This window comes from Chiloscyllium plagiosum, unplaced genomic scaffold (assembly GCF_037043375.1).
Source record: "Chiloscyllium plagiosum isolate Xiang-an unplaced genomic scaffold, Cpla_swu_hap1 HiC_scaffold_15, whole genome shotgun sequence".
NCBI lineage: Eukaryota > Metazoa > Chordata > Chondrichthyes > Orectolobiformes > Hemiscylliidae > Chiloscyllium > Chiloscyllium plagiosum.
In genome coordinates, this window is record NW_028270153.1 from 46,993,545 (window position 1) to 47,009,058 (window position 15,514).

At 37.8% G+C, this 15,514-nt stretch overlaps 1 protein-coding gene across 1 annotated transcript in view; it reads right to left on the reverse strand.

Annotated features, from left to right (window-relative positions):
* Nucleotides 1-1,484: 1,484 nt before the first annotated feature.
* The window catches only part of atp9a (ATPase phospholipid transporting 9A), a 187,617-nt gene continuing 173,587 nt past the window's right edge, over nucleotides 1,485-15,514 (reverse strand). Inside the window, exons 27-28 of the mRNA XM_043710245.2 lie at nucleotides 15,227-15,430; nucleotides 1,485-8,685 (exon numbers count right to left, since the gene is read on the reverse strand). Of these exons, the coding sequence (XP_043566180.1) occupies nucleotides 8,549-8,685; nucleotides 15,227-15,430 (341 nt within the window). The 3' untranslated portion in view covers nucleotides 1,485-8,548. The remainder of the gene's footprint in view (nucleotides 8,686-15,226; nucleotides 15,431-15,514) is intronic.

Below are 15,514 nucleotides of genomic sequence, written 5' to 3' on the forward strand. Positions count from 1 at the left end.
TAAAAATTCATGTTTTTTTTTTATTTCTACCTTCAATGTCTATTTCATTTCTGTAAAATGACTGAAGTGCAACATATAATCTACAATTTTTACTTCCCTGCTTTGTAATTGAGAAAATGTTTCAAAGTGACTAGTTACTTAGCGTGATGATATTACTGTTTCTGGACATTAGAATGAACTTTAGAAAAGGTCAAATCTACAGCACACATTTTGCTAGACTTTTGTGGACAGCTTTCTTCATGTCAGGAGCAAATACCGTCATTTCAGTGTTGACCACAAAATCCAGGCCTTTTGACCTACCACAAGGACAGAATCAATGCTAAATTTGTCTACACAAAAATAAAAATACATCAGATGATAAGCACTTTACAATGTTTGACATAAGGTGTAGCTTAAATAGAAGTTATCCAATAAATTAAGAATGTAACAAAGACATTGGAGTTAATTCTCCTGTACATTGCATGTGGAATGAATGATCATTGACACACCAGTTTAGTCAGACTGATTGTTTTAAGTATTGAAAATGTATACAACAATTTGCTCTCCAAAAATGTTTGCCATAAAATCAAAACCTGCTACTTATTCACAAAGTTAACCAAATTGTATTTTCAGCTTGTTGACAGTTGACAAATTATGGATTTCAGCATGAAGTAGTAGCTTTCAACTTACGGGATACTCAAGTCTTAAAAGTTTTGTTCTCTGCTTATAATGTTAGTGACTTTCCAAGCTGTGTGGTTCTGGAAAAGCACAGCAGGTCAGACAGCATCCAAGGAGCAGGAGAATTGAGGTTTCAAGCATAAACCCTTAATGTTGATTCTCCTTCTCCAAGGATGCTGCCTGACCTGCTGTATTTTTCCAGCACCACACTCCAGACTCTGATCTCCAGCATTTGCATTCCCTTCTCCTTACTTTACAAGCTAGCCTATTATCTCACATCTTTTCCAGCAGCAACACGCCAGCTTGCTACACACTATATTCTAAACACAGAATTAACTTTGCTTATCTAAACTAGTTCATGGCAGAGTAGTTAAGCCACTTGAATTTTAATTAAAAAATGATATAATCACAGAAAAGCTAGATCATATACATGTCCCAGAAATGATTCTGCCCTGCCATGATGTAGAGGTGCCAGTATTGACTGGAGTAGACAGAGTTAAAAAATCACACAACACCAGGTTATAGTCCAATAGGTTTATTTGGAAGTACAAGCTTTCAAAGCTCTGCTGCTTTGTCAACTATCTGATACCTGATGAAGGATCAGCACTCTGAAAGCTAGTGCTTCCAAATAAACCTGTTGGACTATAGTCTGGTGTTGTGTGATTTTTAACTCTATTCATTGCAAGAGGAGAGTCGGGATAACAAGTCATAATTAAAAATAAGTAAAGGCTAATGTAATGTTTGAGTTACCTGGGAGTCATTTAATCATCTAGAAGCCTGCCCAGCTTACAGATGGTGTATAAAGATACAAAAACGATAAAAGAAAATGAAGCTATTTTGTGTATTTATTACAGTACCATTCATTGCACTCTTTAAAAATAACAGATTTTCCACAGCACAGACACACTGACAAGACACAGGATCAACACAATGTTCACAAGATTTTAATTTTATCCTCTACAAAACACTAAGATAACATTAGCACTTTAGAACTGAACAAAGGTTTCATTTTTAATAAAGCAAATCTGGCAAATGGTAGATCTGAATTATGGGGCACCAAACTCAAACGAACAGTGCATCAAAAAGTGACAGCCATTTCTTTGGCACTGGGAATATTTATATATTTGGAGAAAGGTGGTAGAATTTTAGTTTGGTGAGATCCAGGAGGTGAAATGACATTCAACCATAAAGGCCATATCTGGAGTTACCATTAACAATATTGCACCAGTACCCGCTATGGACTTCCCTAAGTGTGGGGGAGTCAAATTTAGTAACAGAATTCATTATAATAATGATTTAAAATTGTTCAAGTATCTAACAGAATAGAAAATTACATAGATCTTAAACAAGCACCATTTAGCCCGTTGAAACTAGAGATTCATCAGTGCATATTCAAAACTAAAGAGGAAGGGGTGGGAGGAAAACTAAAAAAAAGCAGTCATGATTTATACCAAGTTCCATTATATGTGCTTTGTTTGAAGATGTGCTTTTTCTTATCCCAGTCAGGCTTAATACACCAACAAGTAGTTAAAACTTAGACTGAAACTTAACATATAGTATTAATCAGCACCCCCATAAGGCTGATATATCCTTAATACATTATTCTCAGTATAACCTTTAAAGTGAAGGCTTTTCAAAGCCCCACTCCAAAGAAAACTGCATAACAAAACCTGACTGGACTTTCTCGGCAGCTGTTGGGAACCACAGGAGAGCCATTTGACTTCTATTTAATATCGGAGCTACTACTAAAACTCCAATGGGCTCAAGTTTGATTAGTGTCTAGCAGACCAGATTTCTGTCGCAGATCCTTTTCACTCCAAACATAATTGGGAACAATTTTCTCAATGCCATACAGAAATCGCTGTCCAGTTCCCTCCACCCATTACATGGCCTCTGGCAAGCTCCATTAAATTCTGTGCAGAGTGTCAGAATATGTTAGTGTGCCTCAGAGTTATCACAAACTGGACTTTAAGGCAATGAGATGCGGAGGACAGGTGTTCATAAAAATAGTGGGTGATCTGGACTCTATCACAATGCAAGCACATTAGTTGCATTTGTAAATTTACGATAAAAAGCATGAATGACTAGGTAAAGTATCCATAAAAGCAATTCGTACACTTCTGAATAGCATAGGAATCTTTATAAAGGTGATACATCAATTTTATTTTGTTATTGTAGGCAATACTTCCTCCCATAGCAGCCATTGTTAGGGTTGTTCTATGATGCGATTCCAAAGACTTTGCACTTTTCTTTTAAGGGCAAGTAACAATATAAAAATTGTCTCCCACATGCATTATTTTGCTTTCATTATTGGTTATGGGATTTTTAAAAAAGCTCATTTAATACACAAGCTGCTTGCAGAGTTGATTTTAATCTTGAACCCCAAACATTTATTGTAAATAGTTTATTAAACAGTGTTCAATGAGGTTTTACAGTGGCATGCCTTCACACGTGATGGGTAGTTGCAATCTTGAAATGCAGGAGATAAAACCCACAGGTACTTCCATATTAGTCATGCAGAATCAGTAATGACGTTCAAGATTTCAGTCAATCAATTGATATTTTGCAGAAAAGTCAGTACCAAACGTTTGCAATTTAATTCTTCAAAAAATTGAGAAAGCTCAACCATGAATATTACAATTGCTTTCTTGTTTAAAGAAACAAGCTATTCCAACTCCTACAGCCTATAATCCAAAAACAAGTGACTTCAGAAGTAGAGTAACTGAGCATTTAAGAAACATTTGTACTAATCCATATGATCTTCCCCTTCCCACAAAATCTTGTGCCAGTTCAGTGGATAGCAAAGTTTTGCAACTCCATTTGGAACCTAGAGAAGTTGCTGTAATGAGGACAAAAAACAAATGAGTCCCTGGCCTTTGTTGAATGGAAGAAGTTCATATTATCCCTTTGCACGGATTGGCTTGGTAATCCATTTAAAAAGTATTAATCGCTTGATACCTTAAACATGCAATGGAGCTTTAGCCACTAGGAACTATGAATGAGCAGAAACATAGAACCACAAATACTTTATTTATTCAGCTTATGGAGTTGATCTAATCATCTATTTCAGACATTGCATTCTTATATCTTATTGCAGTTTCCTACAATCTGAGAGAATGGGCCCAGGCTTGAGAAATGTCAGTTGCTACCTGGTTGTCGGTTTGCTCGCTGAACAGGAAGGTTCATTTTCAGACGTTTCGTTGCCATACTAGGTAACATCTTCAGTGAACCTCTGGACAAAGCCTAGTGTGGTGACTAAACATCTGAAAATGAACCTTCCAGCTCAGCGAGCAAACCAACATCCAGAACCTCAACCTGAGCTACAAATCTTCTCAAAACTCGCTAGTTAGATACCTATTAGAGAAGATGAGACTTCTTCTGGAGAAGAGAAAGGTGAGGAGCATTAATAGAGGTATTCAAAATCATTATAAATTCAAGAAATTGTTGCTCTTGGTTGATGGATGAATTAAAAAACCAGAGAATATTGATTTAAGATTAGTGACAAATGCAGCAATGTTGATGAGGATTTTTCATGCAATGAGAGATGAGATCGAGAGTGCATTGCCTGAGAATGTTGAGGGAACAGGTTCAATTGAAGCACTCAAGAGGGAACTGGATTATTACCTGAAACAAAGAAATCAAGCAAGTGCAGAGCTATAGGGACAAGACAGGAGTGTGGCACTTGATGAAATGCTCTCTTCAGAGTCAGCACATGCACAGAATGGATGGAATAGCCTCCTACTCTGATTTTGATGTTAACATTTGCCTGCTTCAGGCGAAAAGAATGATCTTCCTTGGCTCTACTTAGTAGTGATGTGATTGATCCTAATAACATCATAGATTTCCCTTGTATGTATTTAGAGAAGTGTTGAACAAACTAAAAACGAGTTACCTCTATTGAACACCCTTTTACTCTCAAGCTTGTTAGAACAGTGTTCGAGTAGCTCAGAGACAGCACTATTGCCCTTTTCTTGTTCAATATAATAAACCAACTGGAAAACTTGCACATTAATCAAATCTCAATGATCAGAACAAAGGGATGGTAACAACAGTGTTAGGTACATAATTTAGCTATATTTACCAAAGACTTTTGTGCAGCAGTTGATTTTTTTTGCCAGTAGACTTGCAGCTTCTTAGTTTGCACCTAACTTGAAGACAAATGCACGATTACCACCCACATTTTACCCACTTCCAGAAGCTCTTTAATGTTCTGACCTTCAATGTTTAAATATGACTACTTGCTTTTCAGAGGGTTTATGTAATTTAAATTATTGGTGGATGTACCAAAAGGAGTTAAAACAATAGGCTTCAAGGTAAAAATCTGCACATTTAGGGACATACGACGATGCAGAGCCTTAGCATTCTGTACATTGTGATCAGCAGAAATAAAAGAATTCAGAGGGGAATAGTCATATCTAAGCAGTAACCAGCACCCATCAGCGACAACAGCAGCAGCCTAGTACTTTGTTTTATGTCAATGTTCACAAGTACAAAAGGCTTCAGGCCAGCTGGATTATAAAAGGGAACAAAGTCCAGGTAGGTATTCTTTTCCTCAATCTCCACTCCAGAACTGATTTACTTTCAATACTTCAGACACCACCATCTCGATTAAAAGTGGGTTTAAAACATTTTTCACAAAATGTGTGGTTTTCATAGAAAATAAGAAAGCCCATTAAAAAATGAAATAACTGAAATACATGCTAAGAATTTGGGGAACACACGGATATGGTGGCAATTAAAAGGAATGGTACATTTATACTTTTCAGGTAAAAGCAAGTATCCAAGGAATGTCCTGTGTGGCCTTAAATTGTAATCATTATTCAGGGCACTTGTAGGGACTGTAGAAATATTTAACAAGTGTAAATACACCTACAAAGTTCTGTGAATCAGACAGCAATCTTTGATTTAAAGTGTTAAGAAACATTCGGAGCTATAAAAGGAAATGAAGCATCTTTTTAAAAAAAAGTCAGCAAGTAAATTAATGGCTTGAGAAAAGGTATTTTAGGAATTGCACCAAATGGATTAGAAGGGCATCAATTAACACAGGAGGACATTTCACAGGAGTGATATGATTTTTATCATTAGTTCAATTATAAACAGGATAACAAATTGGTTTAATTGTATCAAACACACATCTTAACCATTGAGGCAATTAATAAGGATATAGCTCTATAAAACTAAGAGTAATGCACACTGACAGATGAAGACCATTTTAAAATTTATGCCCACTTTGTTGTTTGTATTTTCATGCACTATTATTTTTCAGACAACAGCAAACTTTCTCCAACTTCCTGTCAGGGGGTTTGGAAAGCAGCTACTTTCTCTTTGCACAAGGACAGCTAGGTGACATGCATTCATAATTCACTCACCTCTCTGCTGCCAAGTGCATCTTCAATCTCAAAGGGAAACTGAGAAATTCATGATAAGAGTTGGCTGTAGCGTTAACACTATAATTAAATAACGGTTGGCATTTGACCTGCATCAGGCCATACTAAATTGATCACAAATATAGTACACTAACTTTTTCTTTCAAATGCAAGAAAGTAGGTAAAACACAATCTGGACTTCAAATACTTCAGTTAGACAGTTGTCTTTTGACCTTTACCTCCTTCCCGACCACAAGGGATGAATGCAGATTTCTCCAGCTTTCTCATTTCCCCTCCCCCCCCCCCCAACCTTTTCTCAGTCCCAACCCTCAGACTCAGCACCGCCTTCTTGACCTGCAATCTTCTTCCCGACCTCTCCGCTCCCACCCCCTCTCCGGCCTATCACCCTCACCTTTACCTCCTTCCACCTATCGCATTCCCAACGCCCCTCCCCCAATTCCCTCCTCCCTACCTTTTATCTTAGCCTGCTTGGCACACCCTCCTCATTCCTGAAGGGCTTATGCCCGAAACATTGATTCTCCTGTCCCTTTGATGCTGCCTGACCTGCTGCGCTTTTCCAGCAACATATTTTTAAGCTAAGTTGTCTTTTGAGCTCTGATATTCAAACAGAAATTCAAAAGACCCAATCAGTTAGTTGAGTGAGTATTTGTTCAGTCTCCGTTACAATAAGATGCTGCATTGATCAGCAAATGGGCTGGAAGTCCAATGGGTCTTGGTTTGTTTTCCTCCAGTTACAAGGAGCACAAAGAAAGCACTTCAAAACACTATGCCTTATTTAAGATGAAGGTAATGAACTTATCCTGGATGCAGGAGTATATTGTGAATACAAATCTTTCATCTTACAGCATTCATATTTGGTTGTCCAAATTCACAAAAGCTTCAAAAAGTGTCAGCAACATAATAAATACAGCTTTTAAATCCTTATCAGACATATTACTTACACACATTATTTTAAAAGCATACATACATGTGTTGCCCGTATTGGGCACAGTTATAATACATCCATGTAAACTTGACAGCCTCAAAGTAGTACAGTCCTTTTCTTTCGGACCAAGAATTCAAAGTTGAAAATCAACCTTCCAATCTCACAGCAAGCATTGTAATGACAATTGAAATCATTAAGTCATTGCTGCTTTTAGTTGTCAAAAGAGCCAGGTTGGTTGTATAAGTAAAGCTTTTTCAAAAAAAAAAGTAAAATGTTTACAAGCAATGATTAGTGTGTTTGACATGTATAGGTTTCCACTGTATAATAAAAGGTGACATGTACATTTTACCTTGCACAAGTTCAATTTAAACAGAAGGGATGGTACGATCACATACGATTTAACCATACTTTTCATTCTAGATTCACCAGGACACAATATCATCTTTCCAAAAATAGTATCCACTTCTATCGCATAACTTACAATTAAGAATGTTTTCAACTACTCTATTCTTTTTACTGTTCTCTTTTATCATGTCAAGAGAGAGCCATGAAAACAACCACCTGTGGCTGGGAAGGGAAAACAAGTCTTTTTAGTGCTAATATTATTTGAAAGTAGGAGTAGATGTTGTGAAAAGAGAATGTGGCTTTGCAATTATTTTACAGGAAGTTTAAGTCAACATTCTTGTTTCATTCATCAAAGCAACAGATATCTAAACTGAGAAAAGCTATGAAAAGAGCCTTCTGAATACAGAACAAAAAATGTAGGTAATTACCACTCTGGGTACCTTACTTTAAGAAAAATTGTACTGGTTATAAAGTGCACATGTGATCTATGACATATTCAAAACACAGATGGATTTATAACAAAATAGGAAGTACATTGGCTCTATGAATACATTGATTTATGAACTAAGTATTCTAATATAGATGAAAAATTTGTTTGTGTGTTCATTACCACAATTCAAATAGAAAGAGGCCTCATGGCACTCCCAGTGGAACAGTATTTTAGTCATTATCTTGACGAAGGGACTCTATTATCAGTCTGAATTAAAGAGATGCTGTACCATTGTAACTGTAACTAAGGCGGAAACACGTAGACATAGTTGAGACATTGAAGAAAATATGTTAATTCATCCAGTCAATACGTACAACTTATTTGGAGAATGGAAACAGATCAACAATTTGATCAAATCCTGAATAATAGTGGAAATAGGTCACAAACAAAATAAAACAATGTTCGAAGAAGGACAATTTTAAATAATTTTGTATTGGTGGCTGAATCACGGTTTCATTGAGTGGTTGGTGTTCGGTTTTCTTTAGTTTTTTTTTTCTGCCTGACCTACTTTTGAACAGTACCATGATTCCCTTTCTGACTCTGGTAGCAATTAAAACCTATGACTCTGAAGCATTATACTGCATCTCTGGTAGTGTCTGCTGGCCAATTGTTATTCATCAGTTGGTCAAGAGTGTCACAGTTATAATTTTAGTGCATCAGTAGTATTTGAAATTGTCAAATAAACTTCTCAAATTGTTGGATGTGGATCCCTAATGGAATGGACTATTCTTCACATCTCAGCGTCTACGAGGTAAGCTTCGAGTAACTGGGAGGAGAGAATCTTCTTCTCAGATATTTCAGTACGTACAGGGGAAGGCAACTGATGAGAGTGATTACTGTGACTTTCCACAGGAAGGATAGGGTGATGATGAAGTAGACATCTGCAACAGAAAAGCAAACAGTGTGTTAGTTACAAACACAGCTAGTATTACTTTTGCTTCTAAAGTGTATTGAGTACTATTTTCTTGGATTCCATTGATAGAACTGGCTGTGTGAATTCCCTCATACAATGTCACTCTTATTCTAATACCAGCTATAGGGGACTGATGACATTAACTAACATGAGGTCATCAGGCATTGTGAGCAGCCAATCAGATTGGAGAATTCTCATAGACAGCAAATCTAGAAGTAAATAACACTTCATTTACTCCCTCAATTTCACAAAGCAAAGAAAATCAAGTCATACAAATGGGATTAAGATGGAACTTGAAGAAGGCTTCAATTATTTTTAAAAAATCAATGGAATTATTTTAGAATGGAGGGCATGATGCCCCAGACTTCTACAATTAGTTTCTCAGAAAGAGATGTTTTTTAGCATTAATTGTGACATACTATGTCAGCCAATACTCAGATGCAAAGCAAGGCATAACCTTAGAGAGAGAATAGCTCTATAAATAGTTGAAATTCACATTAAATCACTGATTCTGCATTGAAAGCACCTGCAAATACTGCAATAAAGTACCACATGGTGCCTTTGTGGAGCAGGGCATCAATGATAGCAATCTCTGATTTTGCATTTAACTGTGTGTAGATGTCAGAGGTTAATGTCAGTTTGCTATGATAATGATGGAAAACATGGACACTATCTTTGGAAAGAGAAATTTCAGGGCATTCTAAAAAAAATTCATCGGTGTTAAACTTGTAATTCTGCAGTTCAATGCATCAGTTCTGTTGAAAAGTGATTGGACCGTTAATTTTCTCATGCCACATAAAGGAGTCCGGTTTCTTCCACTTCTTGAATCAATTCCTCTGGAGGCAAAGAGGCAGGAGAAGCTACCAAGTCTTCAATCTGGGCTTCAAAACAGTCTGCCCTAAATGGACACTCAAAAACCAGGTGTACAAATTACCTCAAAATAGACTAATAATTATGAAATCCAATATTATTACTAAAGCATCTGTGCACCACTACCCACAAACATGTACTTCATAATATTTACCTATTCACTGATAAGCTTTGTGAGTTGTGTGTTGTTCTTTCATAGCTGGAATGCACTTGAATCCTAGCACAGTCTGAGGGATGAAAGTGTCTTGATTTGCCAGATGCATTGGTACAACATAATTTGTATTTGGGCAGTTTCAACTCAAGTCACTCTAAGCATCAATAATGTGCATATGACTTACTTTATACAGACATGTTTGAGAACACGAGGACAACCTTTTAAACAAAAAATCATTCATGGGACGAGAGTGTTGCTGGCTGGGGAAACACTTAAAGTCTATCCCTGGTTATGCTTCTTCTGGTCAGCTGACTTCTTGAACTGCTGTATATACTCTCACAATGCCATTAGGGACAAAATTACTGTTGCTTGGTCAAAATCCAGCAAAGGAACAGTGATAGTGAATGAGTGGATGGGAGATCAAATTACAGGTGATGGTGTTCCCATGTATCTGCTCCCTTATCCTTTTAGACGGAAGTAGTCATTGATCTGAAAGTGCTGTCAAAGGAGACTAGCCTGAGACAGCTCTCACACATTTGGTACTATACCCCAGATGTTAGCAAGGAGGGTTCTGCAGGGCTGATAGCTCTGTTTTAGCCACTATTGTGTCTGGTCTCTAGGTTGAAGTGGGGTGGTCCATCACAGCATGGTCTTGATTCCTCCATGACCAAATAATCTGACAATTTCTAGCTTCAGTGTGAAAAAATGAGTAATGTGTTGTTGTAAACGTCAGCATCCATGTATTCCAGCTAGATCAGTGCATTCCAGAAATGGAGGGTCATGACTTCTCAACACAATTGAAGGAAGGTGTAAATGTGATTAATGCTGTATGGAGGCGAGGTAAAAATGTGGGGTGCATAATACAAACATATGCCAAACAATAACAGTTTCACTTTTGTCAGCAGATTTCTTGAATGTGTCAGAGATATTCGTAAATTACCTGTTATGAGTAGTGATATCCAATTTCACAGATAATGATTTAGAAACAAGACTACATTTTGTATTTAGGATTAGATCATTGGAGTATTACACACTAATAGGGAGATAGGATACAGTGAATCTGGGATGCAGTGACAGTGAGATGGCCAAAGTCACATGGACAGTTCACAATGAAAACATCTAGCCGTCTGGTTGAAAAACTGGATAGAGGCAACTGTCATGGAAAAGCTCGGTGTTGTGCTGGGCAAGTAGAAGGGGATGAAGCAGAGCTCCTTGGTAATAATGATGGCTTCTCAGTTCCCTCTTCTCAGTGTACATCTTTACTTTCCTATTCCAATTTTGCACTCTTGTTTGCTTGGCACCACACTCCTCTAATCGCTGAACCTTTCTTGTATTCCAACCTGTCCCAACCCCCTCTGTTTTCGTTTCCTCCTCTCTGCCCTTTCCCTTCATCTGTATTTGCTTAGGCTGGTCACTTCTCTACCTATTACCAGTTCTAAAGAAAGGTCATTATCTTGAAAGGTTAACTTGTTGCTCCACAGATGCAACGTCCTATGTGTTTCTGGCAATTTTATTTTATTTTTGATTTTCAACATCTGAAGTAATATGCTTTTGTAAAGGTGAGGAATTGGAGATGAGAAAAGAATCACATTTTATCTCCCACTATTTCTTAGAGTCATAGAGATGTACAGCATGGAAACAGACCCTTAGGTCCAACCCATCCTTCTTGTTGAAATGCTGCTGTTTGAACAATTTCTCCAAATTTGCATTGCAACAAAGAGGGAGTTTTCAATCCAAGTGGAGATTGAGTGAAATCGTAACACACATCAATGGACTACAAGGCGACACCCGTATCCGCAGAGTCATTTTCCGCTGTTTCAGTTACCTATGGTTTACCACGGCCCGAACATATTATAGGGAATCTTCCAGAACCAGGGACCGGAGTCTGCAGGAAAAGTGAATTTCCCATTGAAATGAATGGGTTCACTCCTTTCCGCGGTTTCAGCCTTCCGTGGTAGGTCTTAGAACACATCATTTGCGGGTACGGAGGCATGGGGGCGACTACTGTACATTCAGTTACTTTGCAAAAATAAGGCGGTGAGCTGCACAACATCCTCTTCCTGAGAGTAGAAGTTAGACCATAATGATGTCACCAAAGCCATATGGAAGTGGAAGAGTCACGGACAGAGTAACTCCCACACATCCTCTAGCCAGCTAGTGATGTCACTACGGCAACAGCCCACTCTCAACACATATGCACTTCAAGTTAATCTCCTCACAATCAGGGTTGCTGTTGTTTGTAGATACAAAGCCATGCAAAGACTTATTGGCATGATAGTCAGTGGGAAGTTAAATTTCCTGCTGAAACACCAGCTCATCACAATGATTTTGTTTTCCACTATGACAATTGAAACCACATTCACTTACGTTAATACTGAATAATTAAACATTTCACTGAAGTGAATAGAAACTGAAAACCCAGAATAATTTTCCATCTCCGCTAACGTTTTAATTCTTCCAAACTGTTTTAGCTATGAATATGTACATCCTTTGACAAATTTGGACAATTATTTCAGCAACATCATTAACTTCATTTGCAGTCAGTCTTTTATAAGAGTTGACCATCTTTTTGTTGCAGGAACAAGGGATAACAGCAATGAACGATTATTCTGATGGTCACCAGTAGTCATTTAGACAATGGTTTCAACCTAACTGCCCTACTCATTCATTTATCAGTGGATAGATTATCCAGTTTTGCCTTTTTTTTTTAAAAGACTTTTTGGATGATATGAACATCACTGGCAATGCATGCATTTACTGTCTAATCATAATGGTCCTGAAGAAAATGATGTGCCACTTTCTGGACTGGCTGCAACCCATCTTGGTCCACTCACAGTTACTCTAGGGTTGGAGCTCCAGGATGGAGGCTGGATGACTGTGGAGGCATGGTGACATAGCTCCAAATATTTAACTGGTATGAGATTCAGAGGAACTTGCTGGTGACGGTGTTCTACTGCTATTGTTCTTCTAGGTCATAGACATTGCAAGGTTGAGAAAGTGCTTCCAGAGGAGGCTGGTTGTATTACTGCAGTGTACCTTGTAACTGGGGTTACAAGCAGGTCGCATTGTCCTGGGATAGTGTCAAGCATCTGGAGTACTGTTGGAGTTGCATTTATTCATGCAATTATTCCATCAAAGTCCTGTCTTGTGTCTTGTAGATTGTAGACAGATTTTGGAAAGTCAAACAAGTGAGTAAACTGCCACAGAATTCCCAGCCTCGGACCTGCTCCAGTAACCACACTATTTATACAATGTACCTGACATAAGACCTCATTTTGTGATTTAACTTTTAGTACAGCACATTATTCAAATGCTTTTTGAAAATCCAAATGCACTATACTCACTGGTTTCTCCTTTTAAAATCTTTAATTATATTATCAAAAAAAACACTAGTAAGATTTATCAAGTATCATTTTCCTTTCATCTACCTGTATTGGTTCCGCACAACCATGTTATCAAGTCTAATTGCTCTGTCATTGTGGTCCTAATATAATCACTACAGCTCTCAGACTAGCAGCAGCAGTTCCTCAGGGGAGAGTCCTAAGTCCAACCATCTTCAGCTGGTCAAAAGTGGGGATGTTCACCAATGATCGCACAATGTTTAGCACCATTCACAACTCCTCAGATACTAAAGCAGTTCATGTCTGAACACAATAAAACTCAAATATCAAGGCTTGGGCTGAAAAGTGACAAGTAACATTCATGACACACAAATGCAATTCAATAACAATTTTCAATTAAGAGGCAATCTAACAATCATCCCTTGACATTCAATGACATTACCATTCATTAACATCGTGGGGGATACTACTAACCAGAAGCTGAACTGGACTTGCCACAGGAGCACAATGACTATAAGAATCGGTGAGAGGCAAGGAATACTGTGATGAGTAACTCAACTTCTGACTTTCTAGAGTTTGTACACCATCTACAAGGCACAAGTCAAGAGTGTGATGGAATACCCATTGCCAGGAAGAGTGCAGCTCCAACAGCAATCAAAAAGCTTGACACCATCTAGGGCATAGCAGCCTGCATGACTGGCACCATACATTCCTGAAGAAGGGCTTATGCTCGAAACGTCGAGTCTCCTGCACCTCGGATGCTGCCTGGCCTGTTGTGTTTTTCCAGCACCACATTTTTCAACCATATTCACCAACATCCACTTCCTCTACCATCAACACTCAATAGTAGCACTATACCATACACAAGCTGCACTGCAGAAATGCACCAAATATTCTTAGAAAGCACCTTCCAAACCAATGACATCCACCACCTAGAAGGACAAGGGAAACAGATACATTAAAACATCATGACCTGCAAGTTTCCTTCCAAGTCGCTCAATATTCTAACTTGGAAATTTATCACCTTTCCTTCACTGCTGCTGAATCAAAATCCTAGAAATTCCCCCTCCCCCACCAATGGCATTGTAGATCTACCTACAGCACATGAGCAGTAGCAGTTTAAGAAAGCCGCTCACCACCACCTTTTCAAGGGCAACTAGGAATGGGCAGAAAATGCTGACCTAGCCAGTGACATCAATAGCCTATGAGTGTGTAAAAATAATCTGACCTATAGTTCCTTTCCTTTCACTCCCTTTGGAATTATAGGATTACATTTGCTAGCCTTTGATCCCTGAAGAATGCTTGAAGGTCAAATCAGTGCATTTGCTCTCTTTGTAGTCAGGGTGCAGCATTATATCTAAAGGGATTTGTTGCCTTATGGTCCTATCAATTTGCCAGTACTATTTTTTTTTACTAATACCAATATCTTTAAAATTCCTCATTTTCACTCTATCTTCAGTTCCTCACTGCCTCTGATAAGTTTTCTGTGTCTTCTATCACAAAGAAAAATAGAAACCATTTGGCAACGTCTCTGCTTTTTGATTTGTTGGCTTTCATGTAAGGCCCCATATTTACTGTTAATCTCTTACTTTATACATATCTATAAAACAGAATGCAAAAGCTTTTAATGTCTCCATCTAGTTTACTCTCATATCCTATTTGTTTTTAATTTCTTGGTTATCATTTTCTTTATTTACTCAGGCTTTAATCTTTCTTTAATCGAGTATTATCTTTAATTGCCCTAGTTCACCAGAATGGGAATATTTTTCCTTTTGATTTAATAAGGGAATGTATGATCATTGCACTTTGTGAAGCAATTCTTTAAGTGCTTGCCATTTCCTATCTACCATTACATTTGCAAAGCTAGCCTTTCAATTTCCTTCACCAACTCACCCCTCAAACCAAAATAATTTGCTTTGTTTAGACTGGCGTACTTCATTGGAGAAATAACAAATCTATTCTCAGCTCAATATCAAATTCTAACCCAGTGCATATTTTATAAACATGAATACCAATACTACTACTACTACTAAGTACTAGCTGGGACTGTGTAAAACTGCAAGGAATCATTTTTATAAAATGAGATTGGGAAAGGATTAAGAAATTCTGTTTGTTCGTTCATTGAAGTTGTAACATTGACTTACCAATGAACTCATGCAAGAAGACAAGCGAAGCAATGTAGCAGCTGAGACTGAGAAGTTCCGCCACAATCATGAGCCAGTGCCAGGTCTGGATAGTTAGCGCCACCATCAATAACTCAGTGAGAATAAGTGAAGTAAAGGAAATGGCTACTGCATGCACAAACTCTGAGTCAAACAACAGAAGAGCCCCATACATTATTATACCACCTGGAAAAAAAGCAAAAAATATTTTAATTCTTTTTTGAACAGAAATGCTGACACTTACAAATGAAATAGTCCTGCATGTACAAC